At 50.2% G+C, this 22,370-nt stretch overlaps 1 protein-coding gene across 1 annotated transcript; it reads right to left on the reverse strand.

Annotated features, from left to right (window-relative positions):
• Positions 1 to 402: 402 nt before the first annotated feature.
• mcm5 (minichromosome maintenance complex component 5) lies at positions 403 to 19,348 on the reverse strand. The gene is made up of 16 exons (XM_080217302.1): positions 19,120 to 19,348; positions 18,432 to 18,558; positions 17,700 to 17,828; positions 14,500 to 14,672; positions 13,503 to 13,658; positions 12,273 to 12,439; positions 10,995 to 11,166; positions 9,260 to 9,371; positions 7,610 to 7,753; positions 7,395 to 7,460; positions 6,361 to 6,537; positions 5,091 to 5,203; positions 3,244 to 3,372; positions 2,877 to 3,019; positions 2,500 to 2,627; positions 403 to 748 (listed from the first exon to the last, which is right to left on the reverse strand). The coding sequence occupies exons 1-16, from the start codon at positions 19,284 to 19,286 to the stop codon at positions 647 to 649; spliced, it is 2,205 nt and encodes a 734-aa protein (XP_080073428.1). The 5' UTR covers positions 19,287 to 19,348; the 3' UTR covers positions 403 to 646.
• Positions 19,349 to 22,370: the final 3,022 nt, after the last annotated feature.

Raw genomic sequence — 22,370 nt, forward strand, 5'->3', positions numbered from 1 at the left:
TCTCTCTGCAGACTTTCCGTGTCCTCCATACAATTCGCTTTCCCACTCATCTTTGTGTCATCAGCAAACTTTGTTACCCGCCACTCAGTCCCCTCCTCCAGATCGTCTATGTATTTGGTAAACAGTTGAGGCCCCAGCACCGATCCCTGCGGCACGCCACTAGTCACCAACCGCCAACCAGAAAAGCACCCATTTATTCCAACACTCTGCTTCCTGTTAGACAGCCAATCCTCAATCCACGCTAACACTTTATTTGACACCGGCTGTAGACAAAACGGCTGACAAAATGCCAGGAACAACTCAAAACATCCTGCAGAGAAACAATATTAAAATACATTTCTTAAAGGCACAGTATCATCACAATTAATATCAACAGTCAAGAACATCACTCATTTCAGCAAATATCTTTATTGAACAAGAGTAGGCACTAAATTCAATTACAAAAATAAAGGACAAAAGGTTCACTCTACAGATGCCATTTGTCCACCCTCCTCCCAGCAGTCTCCTGATCACCAATGACTATTTGCCATGTCACCGCAGTTGCCACTCTTGGGAGAGGGGCTCACAGGTGACAGAAGGGACTGGATCACATGGACAATGCAGGAAGGCTCCTGAGGCCCCAGCCCTCTCACCACCACAGCTGCCATTACTTGATGCGGTAAAGGACCTTACGTTGCATTCGATGCTGGATCTCACCCCGACGCATCATCAGCTGCAGGACCTTGTAGATGGCGTGTTCCGGATATTTCTATGTTGGGTGGCGGGGAAGAAGAGAGAGACAGAGAATATTGAAAGGCTAGATGCAAAGAGTGAAACACAAAACCAGCAGAGAGGAGGAGGGACAGTAGAGGATGTGGTGAACATGTCTGCGTGTCCACCAGCCCCAATCCCTCTCCCATAAACAACACCCCCCCCCCACTTCATTACCAAATACTCCCACCGAACCTGTGCTCTCTCCCCATTCTCATCCTTAACCTTCCCAAACTGCAAGGTTTCTCCAATTTTCCAAAAAAACACCAGGGGGCAGGGGGAAGCAGTTGAAGCATCCAATCATCTTTTGTAAAATACTTTGGGGTGAAGTGAATTTTAAACTGTCGTCACATCATTTATTTTAAACTGTTTGGAAGAACAGAACTTGAGTATTGCTGGGGAAAAAAAAACCTGCTATTGAAGTTTTTCATCTAAAGATCCGTGAAGGATGGCCACACAAGATAAAACACCAGGAAAGGCACCAACAATTTATACTGCATCAGAAGACTGGTAGTGGTGTTTCCATGGAGAATCCAGCAGTGAACAGTTAACTGCCAAGCTATTGTTACCAATTCAAACCCAGGCTGGTAGACTGGTCAAAGCATTGCCATGAGGAGTGAACCAGGAAACCTCGACCCCTTGTCCATTCTCTTCCCTGACAATTTAAATCACTTGTTTATCCTTTCATGGGATGTGAACATCACTGACGTTGACTCTGAAGTTTCTCACTCAGGGCAGGGGCAATCACTTTGCTGTGGGCCTGAAGTCACGTGTAGGCCAGACCAGATAAGGATGGCAAATTTTCTTCCCTAAACAGAGACACTGGTGGACCAGATGGTTTGTTTTTTTGGGGCAGCACTGCTGCCTCACAGTGCCAGGGGCCCAGGTTTAATTCCTCGACTTGGGTCACTGTGCAGAGTCTGCACATTCTCCCCACATTTGCATGGGTTTCCTCTGGATGCTGCGGTTTCCTCCTAAAGTCCAAAGATGTGCAGGTTAGGGGGATTGGCCATGCTAAATTGACCCTAGTGTCAGGAAGACTAGCTAGGGTAAACGCATAGGGTTAGAGCCCAGGTTAGGATTGTGGTCAGTGCAGGCTTGATGGGCTGAATGGCCTCCTTCTGCACTATAGGGATTCTAATCGGTAGTTTCATGGTCACTGCTACCAAGACTGGCTTTCAATTCCAGATTTGGTGAATTTAATTCCACCAGCTGCCGTGGTGAGGTCTGAACCTCTGTCCCCAGAGCATTAGCCCAGTCTAGTTATCACTCCCCATTACTGCACAACTACCACCAGATTAAAGACATCAGGTTTTTAACAAAATCTAATTTTCATATTTTCTAATAACAAAATTTTCACTCCAGCAGCAGCAAATCCCATTTGATTTTCGATAGAAACTCAACTCCTTGGAACTGGCCTTCTGGCATGGAGACAGCAGGAGGGGGGCAGTGCACCAGCTGAAATCCTCCCCTCACTTCCCAGGAAACACCGATCCCCCCCCTTATCCTGGGCTACATTTCCATAAGCAGCAGCGACACCTGGTACAGGTCAGCAGGGTTCACTCAATGCAGCGCGAAGGTCACAGGGACTAACCGTCGCAGACAGACGGTGTCAGGAAACTGTGCAGGCCCAAAGTAGCTGCCACCTCTGCTCTCCCAATGCCCCGAGGTGGGTTTATGAGTAAATGATTTAGCCAGAGGCCTTTCAGCCCATTGTGCTGGTGCCGGCCCTCCGGGCGAGCCACCCACCTGCTTGAGGAAGTCCTGGACGATGCTGTGCTCGGAAACCTGGGACCCAATGGCGAAGCGACGCTTCATCTGCTTCTCGACACGAGCCATCATCTCATGGTCCTCCGCCGTGGTGAAGCCTTCCGCACCTTAGAGAGACAGATCAATCCGGGGGTCAGTCAGTCCAGGCCTCGGCCTCCCGAGCGCTAGTCCCCACCCTCTTCCACTGACGGCACCCAAATCAATCTCAGCCTCTCCCCGTCAGGGCTTTGGGGCGCCCCCTGCCTTCCCCACCCAGGGACGGGAGAACAACCTTTCAGGAGGACAACTAACACTCCACACAGCTTACTTCCTCCCCCCAACCCAGCCGTACGCGCTCTCCCCGTCCACACACTCACCAGCCAGGCTCCCTGACAGCGCCGCGTCCAGTGTGGACACCTGGAAAAGTCGCAGGGCCTCTTCCACATCACGCTCCGTCGCGAATGGCTGAAGCTTCATCTTAGCCAGTGATTCCGAGATCCGAATAATGGCCTCCAGCTGCCTGTGAAGAGAGGGGGAGAGTGTGAGAAAGAGGGAGTGAGGAGGAAGGGGGGAGAGTATGAGAGAGGAAGTGAGGAGGGGGAAAGAGTGTGAAAGACAGAGGGAGTGAGGAGGGGAGAATGCGAGAGAGGGAGAGTATGAGAGAGAGAGAGGGGAGTGAGAAAGGGAGTGTTGGGAGAGTGAGAGCGATATCGACGGGTAAGGAGGAGATAGACAGATGTTAACCTGACGGTGATGGGGATGCTGTTGGTCCGATCACTCTCGCGTTCGTGTTCCCGAGCTCCGCTCCGCATCAGGATGTATCGGTTCTTCAGCTTCTCGGCTGCCTCTGCGGACAGTCTGGGCCCACACTTCCTGTGGGAGAAAACACCAGGCTTTAGAACACAGCAAAGTGAGAGGTTGTTGGTAGGAAGAATAGAGGTGTATTCTATATTCTAAATGGAGAAAGGCTTCAGAAATCTAAAGCACAAAGAGACTGGAGTTCTGGTTCAGGATGCTCTTTAGGTTAACATGTAGCTTCAGTTGGCAAATTCAATAGTAGTATTCAATTTTAGAGGGCATTCTCAATAATGATCCCAGGGATAAAGGGTTTGTTATATGAGGAGCTGTTCAGGAGTCTGGGTCTGTACTCGATGGAGTTTAGAAGGATTGGGGGTGGAGGGGGCATCTCATTGAAACTTACAGAATACGGAGAGGCCCAGATACAGTGGACATGGAGAGGATGTTTCCACTAGTGGGAGAGACTACAGCTCGAGGGCACAACCTCAGAGCGAAGGCACGCTGCCTTAAAACTGAGATGGGGAGGAATTTCTTCAGCCGGAGGTGGTGAATCTGTGGAATTCATTGCCAGAGGGCTGTGGAGGTCAGGTCATTTAGTGTCTTTAAGACAGAGATAGATAGGTTCTTGATCAATAAGGGGATCAGAGTTATGGAGAGAAGGCAGGAGAATAAGGATGAGAATTATATCAGCCATGATTGAATGGCGGAGCAAACCTGATGGGCTGAATGGCCTACTTCTGCCCCTATATCTTCGGTCAGAATAAAACTCACCCCTCCCAAAAAAGATGATAGCATTCGCTCACTACACTGGCACTCACCGCAACCCCATTCTCACTTTGGAGTCCAATGCCCAGGGCTAAGGCTATAAAGTTTCACCGCCCCACCCTCCCCAACAAAACCTCTGGGCACTACTGGGCTATTCTATTGCAAAGTGCATCACAAATCCTATCCAGCAGCCTGACATACCCGGAACTCTGGAGGATTACTAACTGCACGTGAGGCTCAAGACTGAGGCACTAGTTTTAAAATTACTTTCATCAGAACTAGTAAGACCCGCATTCCTTGGCAGACACCTTTCCCAAATCTGCCTTAATAGAACCTTACAGTCCTGGAGGCCATTCGATCCATTGAGCTTGCACTGACCACAATCTCAGCACAGCCAATCCACCCAACCCACACATCTTTGGACTGTGGGAGGAAACCCACACAGACACGGGAAGAATGTGTGTGGAGTCTGCACAATCACCCAAGGCCAGAAGTGAACCTGGGTCCCTGCTGCTGTGAGGCAGCAATGCTTGACAACTGCCACCGTGCTGCCCAGTGTGACTCCTTTTCAGAGCTGTAGATAGAAATGTGATCGGTTTTATGCTGTTGGACATTGGGCAGGGGGAATATCTGGTTAGAACTGCAGCAAGGACCTGGGTTCGCTTCCTGGCTCGGGTCACTGTGTGGAGTTCGCTGGGGCGGTCTTTCACGGGTCAGTGCAGACTTGACAGGCTGAATGGACTCCTTCTGCAATGTAGGGATTGCGTGCGTTAGATCTCCACAGATGCTGCCAGGCTTGTTGAGTTTTTATTTCAGATTTGCAGCATGTGCAGTATGTTATTTTAGGGGTAAATCCCCAGTGTATTAACCCGAGCCTTTGCATTACAGTCTAGCGATATCACCTTGTACACACCACCCACCGCTCACCCCCAGTCCAGTGGGTGAGGCTTTGAGTTCCTCTCCCCCCGCCGCCCCACTCCAAACCCAATTCATGGGATACCCACCACTCCCCATCCCCCACCACTCACGTGCGGCAATACGAGATGTATTTCTTTAGCTTGCTGAGCTCAATCTCTCCCTCGACAGCTTGTGTCTGGGTCAGTGCGCTGAGATGCACGTTCATGACATGTTTGGCCAGGATCTGCGATAAAGAGATAAAGCATCAACTTCGATTTTGGGCGGCACGGTAGCACAGTGGTTAGCACTGCTGCTTCACAGCCCCAGGGACCTGGGTTCGATTCCCGGCTCGGGTCACTGTCTGTGTGGAGTTTGCACATTCTCCCCGTGTCTGCTTGGGTTTCTTCCGGGTGCTCCGGTTTCCTCCCACAGTCCAAAGATGTGCAGGTTAGGTTGATTGGCCATGTTAAAATTGCCCCTTAGTGTCCTAAGATGCGTAGGTTAGAGGGATTAATGGGTAAATGTGTAGGCATATGGGGATAGGGCCTGGGTGGGATTGTGGTTGGTGCAGACTCGATGGGCCAAATGGCCTCTTTCTGTACTGTAGGGTTTCTATAGATAAACCAGCAGGAAACAGAGGGCACAATTCACCCGGCACATTTCCTTCCCTCAAATGGGACGTTACTAAACCAGATGGATTTTTACCGAAGTTTCATAGTCGCCATAACGGAGACGAGTTCTCAATTCCAGAATTGATGAATCGAATTTAAATTCCACCAGCTGCCACGATGGGATTTGAACTCGTGTCACCAGAGCACCAGTCTGGGCCTCTAGGTTACTACGCCAGTATAATTACAACCTCTCCCACTTCCCCCATGCACCCGGAAGTGAGTTAGACGTTGCACTCCCAATTAGCTCCAAGAGGCACCCAGTATTGCCCCAACACCAACCCAAACGCATGATTGGGCTGGGAGAGAGAGCAATTCCGGTGATTTGAAAGTTAACAGTAGGAATGTTTTTGTGGCAGTTTTCACCCTCACACAATCCAACGTATTCAGCCCTTCGGGAGATTGCCCAGTGCCCACCGAGAGACTGGTGCGGTCAGGAGGCACTGAGTCCTTTACAGGAGATTGCAGCGATCTCTGACTCAGCAGAGAACTACCTCACAGTGCTCAGTAACGGCAACTACAGAGCTACAAGTGAAGCCAAGAGCAACAGACCCTCAAGAGTCACTGTGCACAGTTCCGGTCTCCTTATCACACTGGGACACAGGCAGGATGGGAACGGGTCATTCTCCCACAGTCCAAGTGCCCTCTAACACTGCACATTGCTATCCAGCCTGCCCCCAACACTACAGGGAGAGTTCCTCCCCACCCCTCCTTCGCAGCTCTGTCCCCTCACCATGTCCCGCTGCTCGTTGTGCTCATCCTTCACGATGAAGATCATGTCAAATCGCGACAGGATGGTCGGCATGAAGTCGATGTTTTCCTCTCCTTTCGTGTCGTCCCAACGTCCGAAGACAGAGTTCGCTGCCGCCAGGACCGAGCAGCGGGAATTCAGGGTGGTCGTGATTCCGGCCTGTGCCAGAGAGAGAAACACATTCCGGTCAGTTCCCAGGGTCGCAGACATACCGAGCAACGCGCCACAGGGTAAAATCCTCGCCGGGGTCCACGCCAAAACCCTCCCAAACGGGCACTTCAGGTAAGCTGAGGGAACCCAAAAGGCCACTGGGCCAATTTAGCCCACAGAAATTTAATCAATTAATAATAATCTCACCTTTCACTGCTTCTTCCTGCACCCCCCCACTCACTTATCCCTCTATCTCCTCCTGTTCATAGAATTATACAATGGTTGCAGCATGGAGGGGAGGCCATTCACCCCATCAGGTATATGCTAGCTCTCTGCAAGAGTAATCGAGTCAGCCTCTGCATCCTTTCCCTTATTTCTCCCTACGATGGTCTCCATTAGGAGAGACTGGGACCCGAGGGCACAGCCTCAGAGGGTGATGAATCTTTGGAGTTCTTTGCCACAGAAGGCAGTGGAGGCCAGGTCATTGAGTGCGCTTAAGACAGAGATAGATAGGTTCCTGATTGGTATGGGGATCAAAAGTTATGGGGAAAAGGCGGGAGAACAGGGTTGATAAACAAAATCAGCCATGATTGAATGGCAGAGCAGATTTGATGGGCTGAATGGCCTAATTCTGCTCCTTTATCTCATGGTCTCCATGATCCCGACAGTCTTTAGATACCAACAAACTTCCCCCCAATCTCTCCTTGAGAATTAGGAATCCTTTGTGGCCTCTCTGGAACACGTTGCTCCAAACACGAAACTTTCCCTGACACCAGAGGTGACAGGCCCAAATCCCGTCTCAATTTCTGATTCTGGACCAGAAGCTACAAACCACCCCCCACCCCCCCGCCGTGCTGCCCCCTCACCTTGGCAATGGAGATGGTTTGCTGTTCCATGGCTTCGTGGATCGCCACCCTATCGTCCTCACGCATCTGAGAAGACAGAGAGAAGGTTCGACTCGGCAAGGTATTGGGAAAAGTCAATGGAACAAAGCCATCTGCATCCACGGGCACTCTCAATCTCAACAGCAACATTCGGATCCCCTCGCGATGCACGCCCCAGCCACCCCTCACCCTCCTACCTTGTCAAACTCATCAATGCAGACGACACCCCCATCGGCCAGCACCATGGCTCCCCCCTCCATGATGAAATTCCGGGAGGCTGGATCCCGTATGACAGAAGCGGTCAGTCCTGCCGCACTGCTCCCCTTCCCGGATGTGTACACCTGCACAAGTAAAACAAACAAGTTATCTACACCCATCAGCAGACGGACTGCAGCACGAAACAGGCACCATCGCCCTCCCATCCTAGGACAGTTAAATCGTCTGTCCCAGTGGAAAACGTGACGCAAGGGACAGGAGTCACACGTAGGCCTGACCAAAAATTTCAACAAGCCAAGAGTTTGCAACCTCATTTTATCTATTGCCAGCCAATTAATAAACTCAAATACATCCCAATACCACACGAGCTCCAAATCACAATTTTATCAACACCACAGTGGTTAGCACTGCTGCCTCACAGCGCCAGGGACCCGGGGTTCGATTCCCAGCTTGGGTCACTGTCTGTGTGGAGTCTGCTCATTCTCCCCCTGTCTGCATGGGTATCCTCCGGGTGCTCCAGTTTCCTCCCACAGTCCAAAAAAAGTGCAGGTTAGGTTGACTGGCCGCGCTAAATTGACCCTTGGTGTCAGGGGATTAGCTAGGGTAAATACGTGGGGTTACAGGAATAGAACCTGGGCGGGATTGTGGTTGGTGCAGACTTGATGGGCCGAATATCCTCCTTCCGCACTGCAGGGATTCTATGATACTGGGGCCGACACAAAGCTGATGAGCCAGAGCCTGCAAGACCACACCTCTCTGGGGTCTGAAGGAGAAAGGAGCAATGCGATTAAGCCCAGACTTAACCAGGACAAATAGCTACTGCGATGGATCAGAATGGAGTCTCTCTCCCATCAACTAGGGCACAGATGGAATAGAGTAGACGCATTAAAGGCTGGAAAGGGGTACAAACCCAGTACGGGCAGTAAGGTGATGAGTATGTATCGAACACAGTATGGAGCACCCCATGTGACCCAGTAAACATTGCCTCCAGAGAGAGCGCAAGATAAGATTTGCATTTAACCAGCAGCTCTCTCATCCTTGCAATGTTTCCTTGCCAGCTTTCTTGGTGCGTGGCGTTTTCAGAAGGCCATCACAGTTTAACATGGGGGTTGCCTGTATCTTGGTCTCAACATCAGGGGACAACAGAGCAAATAGCCCAGTGGCATTACCACTAGACTATTCTAGAAACTCAACTAATGTGCTGGGGACCCAGGTGCAAATCCCACCACGGCAGATGGTGGAATTTGAAAAAAATTTGGAATTTAAGAACCTACTGATGACCGTGAAACCACTGTCGGAAAAATCCATCTGGGTCACGAATGTCCTTTAGGGAAGGAAATCTGCCGTCCTTACCCGGTCTGGTCTACGTGTGACTGCAGAGCGACAGCAATGCGGCTGACACTCAGCTGAAATGGCCAAGTGAGCCACCCAGTTGCATCAATCGCTACTGCAGTGTTTTAAGAAGGCAGCCCACCACCATCACCACCTTCACATGGACAACTAGGGATGGCCAATAAATGCTGGCCTAGCCAGCAACGCCCATGTCCCACGAATGAAGTAAAAAAGCATGACCACACAGCTTGCAAGGGGCAAAAATGGTCCAATCACGGACCACGGAGCCCCTCACTTACCCCAATGGGTGAACATCTCTCCACAAACTTCAGCAGCTGCGACTTGGCTGTCCCCGGATCGCCAAGCATCAACAGGTTAATGTCACCTCTCCGTGTCAGTCCGTCCGGCAGGCTAGAGGCAGCAGAAGGAAAAGCAAAGGCCGGTCAGACCATCCAGCAACATGTGCCACCATGGTCTCCACATCACCAGATGGGACACAGGAGCACTGGAGAAGGTGCAAATGAAAGAGATTTACAGAACAGACAGGCTACAACCATCTAGCAAACTGAGCGTGTTGGGGCGAGATGGAGATGATGGTGGGCGGGGGTCTCCAAAACAAAGGAGGCTTCACAAACCCTCACCATTAAATCCAATGGGGAAATCCCTCTACCCTAAAGACTGGGTAGACTGTAGGAACTCACCACTACAGAGTGTGGATCAGGCAAACAGCCCAGGAGAAGCTGCATAAGAAACAGAAGCAGGAGAAGATGGCATGGTCCATCCAACCTTCTCCACCATTCAACACGATCGGAGGATTTTCAGAGCCACCAACAACCTATCCCAGCTGGAAATATTTGAACTCAGGAGCAGCCACAACTCTCAGGGTAGTGAATTCCAAAGTCACGCAATGAGCAAAGAAATCCCTTCACCCCAGTCCCAAACAGCTGACAAACCCCTCCCCCTCCAAAAGTACACTTTTAATTGACTTAAATTCTCCAGTTTAAAATTTACTGTCACAGGTAGGCTTACATTAACACTGCAATGAAGTTACTGTGAAAATCCCCCAGTCACCACATTCTGGCGCCTGTTTGGGTACACTGAGGGAGATTTAGCATGGCCAATGCACCCTAACCAGCATGTCTTTCAGGAGGCCTGTGTACGGACATATCTTGATGCCTGTTCTATGCTCAACGCCTGCGTTTCTCTCTTGGGAGGGTAGCCAACCGTGGGAAGTTTCTACCCAGCTGGACTGTGCCCCACTGGACCCGACTGGCCAATCTGCAGCCATCTGGCCCAGACTGGTCCAGTCTGTGTTGGTGTTTCCACCTGTCTTGCTTCATCTAATGCTAGCAGCCGAACTCGTGGGAGGAAACTGGAGCACCTGGAGGAAACCCATGCAGACATGGGGAGAACGTGCAGACACCACACAGATAGTGACCAAAGCCAGGAATCGAAATTGGGTCCCTGGCGCTGTGAGGCAGCAGGGCTATCCACTGTGCCGTCCTCCAGTCGCTGTAGTAGGATTCGAACTCTTATTTCCAGTGCAGACTTTTGGATTGCTAACCCAGCAATATAACCATTACACTGACCCACACGCCACCCCCAGGAGAAAAAGGTTGGCAAGTTCGGTTGATAACATTAGATGAAACAAGATGTATCGGATGGCCTGTTTCTGGGAGGCAGACTTAATTAAAGCTTGGCCAGCTGGGTCAAGAGGGACAGTCCATTGGCAGAAGCTTCCATTGGGCTACTATCCCAAAGAAGAAACACAGGACCCAGGCAGGAATGGAGCATTGAGCAGGCACCAAGACATATTCACACACAAGCCTTACAAACACAATTACAGCGTGCTGCTTGATATAAAACCAACACACACACAGACTGAGTGGTTTAAGGCCCGTCACCAATGATGGAGGGATTCATCTTTTAAATTAATATGGGGTCAAAATTCAGCTCAGGGTCAAGCCGGGTGCCAAGATCATGAATGTATTTGTACAGGAAGACCCCCACCCCCCCCAATAAAGACACACTCACCGCTTCCTGGAGCCCCCAAACAGCAAGCAGCTAATAGCCTTCTTGATATCTGAGCTGCCGTAGATGGAAGGAGCAATGCTCTTGGCGATCGTCTCGTAGATGTTGGGCATGGCAGCCAGCTGGCGGAACTCCTCCTCATCCTGTGGGGCCGTGGTCCCCAACAGGCCGTGTCCTGAGGACAAAGACTCCATTAGAGAAAGGGGCTCAGTTGCCATGGAGATGACTCCAGACTGGATACTGCTGAGCGAACAGCAGTTCCCACGCTGGATTCAGCTCCCCCCACAACCCTCTCAGGACATATTAACCAATTTCACAATACAACCCCACTTCTCCCTCACACCCCATCCAACTCCAGTTGCCAGATATAGTGCCTGATTCCACAAAGGAGAGGAAGATCCCACACCAGGGCCCCGGATACACGCAGACTGGGCTAACTCCTCTCGGGGGCAGAGGTCAAATACCAAGCGACACAAGGGTCAAACCCGATTTAAAGATTCTTGGGGCAACCCCCATATTAAAAACCTAATTTGAAGAAAGCTTCTTAAACTGTATTATTAATGCAGCATAGAAACAAATAAGATATGCTCCTTAAACAAAGACTAATATTTCAAGACCTCAGACTGAACGAAAGCTTGTGTTTTCAGGCAATAAATAGCAACTTTGAAGTGTCAGAAATGCAGCAGCCAATTTACGCACAGCAAGATCCCGCAAACGGCAACATGATAATAACCAGATCAGCTGCTTTTGTGATGATCATTGGGGGATAAATATTGGCCTGGGCACCAGGGAAACCGCCACCCTTTCTCCTCTTCCAAATAATGGGCATCAGGTCCCACCGTAACGAGCCTGACGGAGCCTCAGGATTAACCAAAACACAACTGCCAACAGCGCAGCCCACCCTCAGCACTGCAACCAGTCGATCCCTCGATCTCAAGGAAGGAGCTGGGGCCATCTGCCCCTCCATGGAGGGGCAGCCCGAGGTCAGTGACTGGTGAGAGGTCAGTCGGGTAACGTGGTCAAGTCTCTGGAGTGGGGCTTGTAATCCAGAACTTGTGACTCAAGGGGCGAGAGTGCTGGCCACTGAAACTCAGCCGACACACGATTGTGTGCCCTGGCGGTGGGGGGAATATCGTTCACTTGTGCGTTTTACAGGGGTTCTGAAAGCTGGAGACCACAGCATTAACACAGCCCATTCAATGGTCCCATACGAGAGAGTGGCTCCGTGGCACTCACCCCTACGGTTACAGAAGGCTGGAGGCCCTCAGGAAGGGAACGTACCTGTCCCCTCGGTGTCCACCTGGATTCCAACCACTCGGATGTAGGCGCCACGTATTCCCACTCCCACTCGGTCCCGGCCTTTGCTGCGGCTCGCACCCGCCTTCCTGATGGAGTAAATGCCCATGATGGTGACCCGGTTGCCGGGGACGACCTTGTCGCACAGGTACCTGCGGGAGAAAGCGGATCCCTCCTCGTGAGACAGGAGCTGGACCTCAGTCAGGCATCAGCAGCAGCGCCGACACTCATCCCTCCCCATCAGCTCTCCTTACAAGCCCAGACCACCAACGTGGACAATCTGTTGTACCACGGAGGGGGGAGGGGGGGGAGGGGGCAGACTCCAAGGAACATCCATGAAGCCACCCACCCAAGCCCAGCAACAACAACAGCAGGACTCACAGGATGTGGGTGTCACTGGCACATTCGAAGTAGCGCGTGTCACCACTGCAACAACTGACAGTCATCATTAAGTCAGCCACGTCGCTGAGGGTTTGGAGCCAGACAGGGAACGGACAAAATAATTTCTGCCCTAAGAGGACTTCTGTAAACCCGGTGGGCTGTTACAATGACGTACGATAATTGTCATGGTCACCATTACAGATACTGGCTTCTGATCGAACTAACCGATTTGAAGATCCCCAGAATCGGGGAGGTCTACAGCATGGAAAGAGGCCCTTCAGCCCACTGAGTCTGCAATGGTCAAAGATAAACCTTTCTCCCAGCAGTTGGCCCATAGCCTCGTGTGCCTCGGCATCGCAAGTGTACGTCTAAAAACTCCTTGAATGTAAAGAGGGTCTCTGCCTCCACTTCCCTTTCAGGCAGTGAGTTCCAGACTCCCACCACCCGCTGCACGAAAATGTTTTTACCCACCTCCCCTCACCTTAAATCTGTACCCACTGGTCAGGTGAATTCTTCGCTCTGAACCATTAGTTACTCGGATTACTAGCCCAACAACTGTTTCCTCTACTCTTGTTCCCATCAACTAACTGGTAGAGATTTAAGTCCCTTAGTTCTCTGCAACTCTGCCCCACACAGGGTGGGGAGCGATTCCCACTGCATCTCAAACCCACCCAATCAGCAGCAGCAACCAGTCGATCCCTCGATCTCAAGGAAGGAGCCGGGGCCAACTGCCCCGCCATGGAGGGGCAGCCCGAGGTCATTAACTGGTGAGAGGTCATGTATTCCTCTGCCACCATCTCCCCCCCCAACTCCCAGCAGACCCCACCCTCGTACCTGTCACAGTACAGCTGCATGTGCCGGGGCATCTCCCCATGAGGCACAGCGTCGGGAGACTCCTGGAGTTTCAGGGTTTGGAAATCCACACACTTGCACTTGTCCGGGATGATGAAGTATGGATCAACAGGGCACTTAGGTCGCCCTGCCTGCTCCCTGTAATAAGACACAGAAACCGTTACTTGTCATTCCTTCACCCGCTCCGCGTGCAGGGCGAGGGTCTCAGGCAGCTTGGGGATCACTCCAACCTCTGTACACCCACCCCCACCCCCCAAAACCCACTCTCCCCCCCAAACCCTGGTTCTAGACCCAAGAGCTGATGGAGCCCCTCCACCACAACCCTCAGCTGTTATTACAACGAAATATTGTTGGTCACTGCTGCAGGAAATGCCGTAGCCAATTTGTGCACAGCAAGCTCCCACTAAAACGAACAGGAGCTATTGGCAGCTCACTTGAAGAATCCACAAGCCCCAGATTAGCCCCCGTGATATTGCCCTCCACGCTAGACCCAGTTAGACAGAGGAAGTTGTGAAACAACGCACTCCATGCTGCAAAGTAATGTGGTAAGCCCACCTCCCACCCTCCAGCACACTACATAAATCCAGGTGGAACAACAGCAAGAAGCTTCACTGTCACTGCATCAACCCAATCCTTTAAACATTCAAAAAAAAACAGGGCAGACCACCTAGAGGCCACAACCCCACATCACCAGAGCTACAACTGAGCTGTAACTAAGGCAACCCACTTAAGATAGAGAAATAAACAATACAACTCAGGAACTAAAAGGTAGGATATTTTATTCATGGAAATTGCTTCCCTCTGGACCTCGCTTCCTGCTGCACTCACTGGCTTCAACATGTGCAACTGAAAATAGGATCCCAGGAAGAAACAAATCTCCCGCACGTGAAGCAAACCGAGATTAGTCGCAGAGCCACATGATGCAGGCTCACTAAACCCCCGCCATGCGCACACACCCGGTTAACGGCACCGTGCTTACGTGTTGCATTTGCGGGGGAGCGTGTATCCTTCCAGCCCAGGACGGACAGCAATGTTGCTCATGACGTTACGACAGCCCCGACACTCTATGGCGATTCGAGTGGCTTTGGCACGCACAGTGCTGGCAGAAATCACAATGCCAGGGATCTTCACCAACCGAGACATCTGGTCCGACTGACAGCGAAGGAAAAGGGAATCAACCAGCGCCCAGCAAACCTTAAAAACTTGCTTAAATGCTTTTTGTTTTTAAAGATGAATTGCAAAGCTCGAGCCAGTAATCTGACTGGATTGTAACTGAATCATTTCAAGACACAGGACACAAAACCCCAACACCCACAACGTGCAAAGAACCAGCTAGAAGCTCCAATTCAGTTCTGATCATGGGCTTTCTCCTTGAAGCTGATGTTCCTAACTTTGCGAAGCTTCAATTCCATTTTAATAACAAGTTTTCATGGTCCAATTCCTGTCAAGTTTAACTTTGTAAAAATTTATTTATTAGTCACAAGGCTGCAGTGAAGCGACTGCGAAATCCCTCTAGTCACCTCACTCCAGCGCCTGTTCGGGTCATTCCACCTGACCAGCATGTCTTTCAGAAGGGAGGAAACCGGATCACCCGGAGGAAACCCACACAGACATGGGGAGAATGTGCAAACTCCACACAGACAGTGACCCAAGCCAGGAATCGAACCCAGGTCCCTGGCACTAGTGCTACCCACTGTGCCACCTAAAATGCAGTGCCAATTAGCAAATAGCAAAGAAAGCCAGCTCATGCCGAGATCCAGGACTGGACCAACGCTCGATCTAACGCTCCCCCAACTCAGCCAATTCAGTTTGTGTTTGGCTGAGGAGGAGAGGCAAGCTGGTCACTATCTTGTCACGTTGTCACCTTGCTCCTTCCGAGCCAGAAGTTTTGCCTCGGGAGAGTCAGAATTATTACATTCGCTGTTATCTCTCGATTTGGTATAAAAATCAACAACAACGTTATCAAAATCCTGTGGGACGGGTGTGTATTTTCTTTCAAATTTGTCCACAGGATGTGGGCACCGCTGGCTGGCCAGCATTTATTGGCCATTCCTTGTTGCCCATGAACTGAGAGATTTGCTAGGACATTTCAGAGGGCATTTAAGACTCAACCACATCGCATGGAGTCACATGTAGGCCAGGCAAGGATGGAAGATTTCCTTCCCTAAAGGACACCAGTGAACCAGATGGGTTTTTAATGACAATTGGCATGGGTTTCATAATCGTTAGGCTTTTAATACCGGGATAATTCTTTTCATTGAATTTAAATTTCACCATCTGCTGTGTTGGGATTCATACCCGAGCCCCCACAGCATTATTACCTTGGGTCTCTGGACTACTAGTCCAGTGAAGCATTACTACAATGCCACCGTCTCGAAAAAAGTAGGTTAACGTGCAATTTAATAATGACTAAGATGTTAGAAGGCTGCAGTTAAACGGACAGAAAGCTGCTGGGGGTGAGCTGATAGATCAGGACTCCATCATTCAGGAGTGAAATCAGGAAGATCTAAAATCGCCCCCACCCACCCCAAAAAGATTGGGAATCAAATGGCATCCATCCATCCCCCGATGGGTGGCACGGTAGCACAGTGGTTAGCGCTGCTGTTTCACAGCTCCAGGGACCTGGGTTCGATTCCCAGCTCGGGTCACTATCTGTGTGGAGTTTGCACATTCTCCCCGTGTCTGCATGGGTTTCCTCCGGGTGCTCCGGTTTCCTCCCACAGTCCAAAGATGTGCAGGTTAGGTTGATTGGCCGTGCTAAATTGCCCCTTAGTGTCCCAGGATGCATAAGTTAGAGGGATTAATGGGTAAATATGTAGAGATATAGGGGTAGGGCCTGGGTGGGATCATGGTTGGTACAGACTCAATGGGCCGAATGGCCTCTTGCTGCACTGTCGGAATCTATGAATAATTCAGTGACTGAGTTTGTGGAACTCTAGTGGATTGAACAATTATCTGTTCTCTGTAAATTCTACCAAACCCAAAACCGTCAGAACTCTCGCCTCCCCCCCCCACCCCCAACTACAACCTCCTGCACGTCCCTGATTTCACTCCCTTTGGCAGCCTGGATGTCAAAGCTCCTCCTTCAAGAGGCTTCCGAAAACCTCACACTTTGATCGCGCATTTGGTCACCGGTCCGACTGTGTCCTGGAGAGACTTACATTTTAAAAATAACCCCTCTGAAAAGAACATTTGGCCCCCTCCAGCCTGCTACTATCTTCAATAGTATCACAGCTGATCCAACTGTGACCCTGACTCCACTTTCTGGTCTGCCCTCCACAACCTTTGACTCCCTGGTCAGCCCAAAATGGTTTAACTCAATCTTGAATATATTCAATGACCAGCCCCCACTACTCTCTGAGGAAGACTAGCAACCCTCGGGAGAAGTTCTTCCCCATCTCAGTCTTAATGGGCAGATCTTTTATTTTTCAGATTGCCTTCTGGTTTTAGATCCACCAAGGGGGGGGGGGGGCGGGAAACAGTTTTTTGGCAGCTGTCAAGCCCCCTCAATGTCATCTCTCTTTCTTCTTAACCCCAATGAGTATAAGCCCAGGCTGCTCAACCTTGACTCATAAGGAAATGATTCCTGGGATGGAGCAGTCAAGTGAATCTCTGTAGTTTCCAATGCACGTCCCTCCTTAAGTAGGCCAAGACTGTCTGCAGTGTTCTAGGTGCAGTCTTGTCAATGCCTTTACAGCTGTAGCAAGACGTCACTACTTTTATTCCACCCTCTTTGCAATAAAGGCCAACATCCCATTTGACTTCCTAATCACTCATTGTACCTGAATGCCATCTTTTTGTGGTTCATAAGAACATAAGAAGTAGGAACAGGAGTAGGCCATTAGCCCTTCGAGCCTGCCCCACCATTCAATAAGATCATGGCTGATCTGACATACAAGGACACCCAGGTTCCTCTGGCTGCCGCATTCATGTTTCTCTCTATTTAAATAATATTGTTTTTCTATTCTTTCTGCCAGAAGACAACCTCACATTCTCCTGCATTGGAAGCCATTTGCCAACTTTTTGCCCAGTCACTTAGCCCATCAGTATTCCTACGTTGAACCTTTGTATTCTGTTCATAATTCACCTCCCTACCTATCATTGTACTTGCTGACCTACCCCCAGCCAATGCTCCCTTGATGCAAGGACCAACCCCCCCCGCCCCACCTCTCCCTTTACCTTCAAGCTACGGATGTTGGCACAGTTGGCATCCGAGCACAGCATGACCTGGATCTCCTGGAGGTTCTCCTCACCAGCTGGTCGTGGGCGAGTCACCTCATCGGCCACCTCCCGTGCAGCCTCCTCCAGCTGCAGGGAAACAGGAAGAGAAAATGAGTCAACAATACAACAACAGCAGTGGACTTCATGTCACAGTCTCCCCGTTAAAATGAGCAGTTGTCAATATGCATTGACACAGTGCCACACACACACACACACACACACAACACCCCGCCCCCACCGGAACACCTACGGTGCTAATTAACCAACTGAGTTCATACAAAAGCACTAAATTCCCCACTCAGGGAATTTTAAATCCTACCTAGCTACTCTAACGGGAGCAGAGATAAAGGAGCAAAGCTACAAAAAGCAAATCAGGAAAACAAGGAGAGATAGAATAGAGCTGTTCAAATTTATAAAAGGTTTAGAGGGGAAATGAGTACAAATTGCTTCCGTTCAACAGTTAATAATCAAGTCAACACAAGGAACATTTTGTTTCAGAAAGCCCAACAAGTTAAAAATATTGAATCTAAAATCCCAATAGTGCAGGAAAAGGCCATTCAGCCCATCAAATCCACATCGACAATTGTATTTGAGACAAATCATTCCCTGTCAGCCATGCTGAGTGGTTTCTGCACTCTTTTCCCCCACCGCTCCTGCCCCGTGTAAGGGGACATTCTGTTGGCTTCTTACCAGCGGCAAGTGCTCAGAAGGCTGCTTGAGGAGGTGGTCGGCCAAATCCTCATCGAAACTGCTCAGATCCTCCAGCGACACCTCGATCCAGTACTCGCCCAGGTTGTAATGACGTTTCAGCTCATCCCTGGCCATCGGAGAAAACAGAGTGAAATCCCAGAACAGCAAAGAGCCACAGTCATAAACACCACCATATCCCCTCCCCATATCACACCTATTTCCGCATTCCCCCCTCCATATCCTCCCCTGTATCACACCCACCTCCAGATTTCACAGTATAACAGGCACCTCTGCAAACCCCTACCCATCCAAATTCCCACCACCCGCCCCCATGACAACCTTCTCCGTGACCCCCTCCATATCACAGCCACGTCTGCAACCCTCCCCCCCCCTCAGTTTTATTTATTCGTGTCACAAGTAGGCTTACATTAACACTGCAATGAAGTTACTGTGAAAATCCCTTAGTCGTCACACTCCGGCGCCTGTTCGGGTACACTGAGGGAGAATTCAGCACGGCCAACGCACCCTAACCAGCGCATCTTTCAGACTGTGGGAGGAAACCCACGCAGACACGGGGAGAATGTGCAAACTCCACACAGACAGTCACCCAAGGCCGGGGATCGAGCCCGGGTCCCTGGCGCTGTGAGGCAGCAGCGCTAACCACTGGGCCAGTCCTACCCGCACCGACCTGTATTTGAAAGTGAAGCCGCTCCGGTCGCTGCCCACTCGGTATTGCCGGAGGAAATCCCTCAGCCGCTTCAGGATTTGGGAGCGGCGGAGCTGCCCCGAGTCTGCGGGCGGGTCGGGCCCGAAACTATCGCTGAAGAAGACCCCGGGCTGATCGAACCCCGACATGGCGGAGCTGAGGGAGGGAGAGACACGGACGGGATCCAAAGATGACGCCGGAACTCCGGCTCGGTCACTCCCGCGCGAGCAGCTTTGGCGCCAAAATGTTACAATATCCCGCCTACTGCTCTCTCATTGGCCAAACCCGTCCCGATTTCCCCGCCTACTGCGCTCTCATTGGCCAATCCTTCCGGGGTCCCGCCCACTGATCTCTCATTGGCCAATCCCGTCCCAATTGTCACACCCTCTACTATCATTGGCTAATCCCGCCCCAGGTCCCACCCGCTGCGCTCTTATTAGTCAATTCCGCCCCTAGCCCCGCCTGCTACGCTCTTATTGGTCAATCCCAACGCGCGGCCCTGCTCACCTCTCCGTGCTCCTATGACCCAGTCCCGCCCTGCGGCCCAACCCACCGCATTCCCATTGGCCAGTCCCGCCCCGCGGATCCGCCCACCGCGCCCCCATTGGCCAATCCCGTCCCGCATCCCTGCTTCCTAGCCCAGTGGCGCGAAACTACTGGGTCAGGCGGAAATGACGCTTCCAGGAGGCCTCTCGGCCCTTTGTGCCTGTGCTATCCCTTTGGAGGATCAGCCATTCTGTTCACTCAAATACTCCCCTTGTTTTCCAACAAAAGGTGGAGACATTTGGCCTTGGTGCCAATTGTATAATTCATTTCAAACGGATTAAGGCTCTGCTGGGACTGGAATCCAGGATCTCTTGTTTACTAGACAGGCATTTTACCCAAGTGAGCCAAAGGACCTGACAAATTAACAACCTCCCTCCCCATTGGGAATTAACTGTAATGATCTCAGTCTGTAACAAATAGATTTCACTTTTCTGGCTCTCCCTCCAATCCACATGCCATGAATGACATCTCTTTCCCTTCTTCCAGGGCTATTAACCTTCAAACCAATGCTTAAAACCTGCCTCAGCCCCCTCCCCCTCCCCGATTGTAAACCATTAACCCCATATGTAATCAGTGTATATGAAGCTCACAATTGTTGTCAATGCTGTGATCATGGTCATGTTTTATGTTTTATTGTGTATTATGTTTTGTGTGGAAATAAATAAATATTCAACTAGTTCTCTTTTCAAAGCTCCTATCAAATCTTCTCCCACTATCTTTTCACGTAGACAGAACATTCCCTATCACAACAACTTTCTGTGTATAAGGATAACATTCTTCTCACTTCCCCTCTTTCATTTGACAATTATGGTTGTCCCCTGTCGCTTTATTCATTACAAAGAGGTTCTCCTCATTTGTTCCCATTGTGCTAAATCTCCCCTACAAAGACCTTAAAACGGTGGTGGGCAATCTGCAGCCTAGGGGTCACATGCAGCCCATCTGGGTTCTGAGTAAGAAACATAAGAACATAAGAAATAGGAGCAGGAGTAGGCCATCTAGCCCTTTGAGCCTGCCCCGCCATTCAATAAGATCATGGCTGATCTGAAGTGGATCAGTTCCACTTTCCCACTTTCTCCCCATAACCCTTAATTCCCCTGTCTATCAGAAACATATCTACCCATGACTTAAATATATTTGGCAAGGTAGCCTCCACCACTTCAATGGGCAGAGAATTCCAGAGATTCACCACCCATTGAGTGAAGAAGTTCCTCCTCAACTCTGATCTAAACTGCCCCCCCCTCCACTTATCTTGAGGCTGTGTCCTCTAGTCCTGCTGTCCTTTCTAAGCGGGAAGAATCTCCCTACCTCTACCCTATCCATCCCCTTCATTAGTGTGGCAGAGTGTGGCGGACCAAGAGACATTTTATTGACTGATGCCCACACACAGCATTGCCCACATTCTGTTGGTTTCCATCCATGTAGCTTTTTTTCTTACTAGTATGATCAAAGCATGTAAAGCAAGGGCAAATGAAGTGAGGGCAAGGGTAGGTATGCTGATTGCTCACAACATTGACTGTGAGAGCTGTGCGCTGCCTCTGTATCCGTCAAGAGTTTTGATTAGAGTGATTGACAGAATCAGTAAAAGTTTATTTATTAGTCACAAGCAGGCTTACATTAACACTACAATGAAGTTACTGTGAAAATCCCCTAGTCTCCACACCTCGGTGCCTGTTCGGGCACACTGAGGGGGAATTTAGCACAGCCAATGCACCTAATCGGCACATCTTTCAGACTGTGGGAAGAAACCGGAGTAGACAGCTGGAAAGTGTGCAAACTCTTCACAGACAGTGACCCAAGCCGGCAATCAAACGCAGGTCCCTGGCACAGTGAGGCAACAGTGCTAACCACTGCGCCACCGTGCTGCCCAGTATGTAGTTTATCTGCGTGGCTGGGTCTGTAGCAGAGAGAAACAACTTTTACAGAAGGCAGTTCAGTTGCAGCTGAAACCTGGTTGAAGTTTAAAGGATTTTGCAGGCTTCTGGAACTCAATCTCTCTCTGAAAGCTCCAAGACTTAACAAATGTTAAAGCAAGAATGCCTGGGTTTGCTTTATCCATGAATGGGGCTTAATTGGAACTGGGCATAAAAATTGTTTCCTTTCATTTTTAAATATTGTTCAATGGCTAAACTGCCTTATTTGTTAAGAGTTATATTTAAACTGTGTTATTAAATAAAGTTTGTTCTACTATAAAAGATTCATACTTCGTGAATGGAATCATTTCTGGAAGTAATGCCTCTGGTCCGTAAAATCATAGACTCCCTACATTGCAGGCAGAGGCCATTTGGTCCATTGAGTCCACACCGACAACAATCCCACCCAGGCTCTATCTCCATAATCCCACAGATTTACCCTGCGAATCCCCCTGACACTAAGGAGCAATTTAGGATGGTCTTTGATCACTGTCTGTGGAGTTTGCACATTCTCCTTGTGTCTGCGTGGGTTTCCGCCAGCTACTCCAGTTTCCTCCCACACTCCAAAGGTGTGCAGGTTAGGTGGATTGGCCATGCTAAATTGCCCCTTAGTGTCAGGGGGACTAACTGGGGTAAATGCATAGGGTTATGGGGATAGAGCCTGGGTGGGATTGTGGTTGGTGCAGACTTGATGAGCCAAATGGCCTCCTTCTGCAGTGTAGGATTCACTGTTTCCATTGGAGTGTAGGAGGAAACTAGAATACCAGGAGAAAACCC

Source organism: Carcharhinus amblyrhynchos, chromosome 35, assembly GCF_965287045.1.
Source record: "Carcharhinus amblyrhynchos chromosome 35, sCarAmb.v2.hapA, whole genome shotgun sequence".
Lineage (NCBI taxonomy): Eukaryota > Metazoa > Chordata > Chondrichthyes > Carcharhiniformes > Carcharhinidae > Carcharhinus > Carcharhinus amblyrhynchos.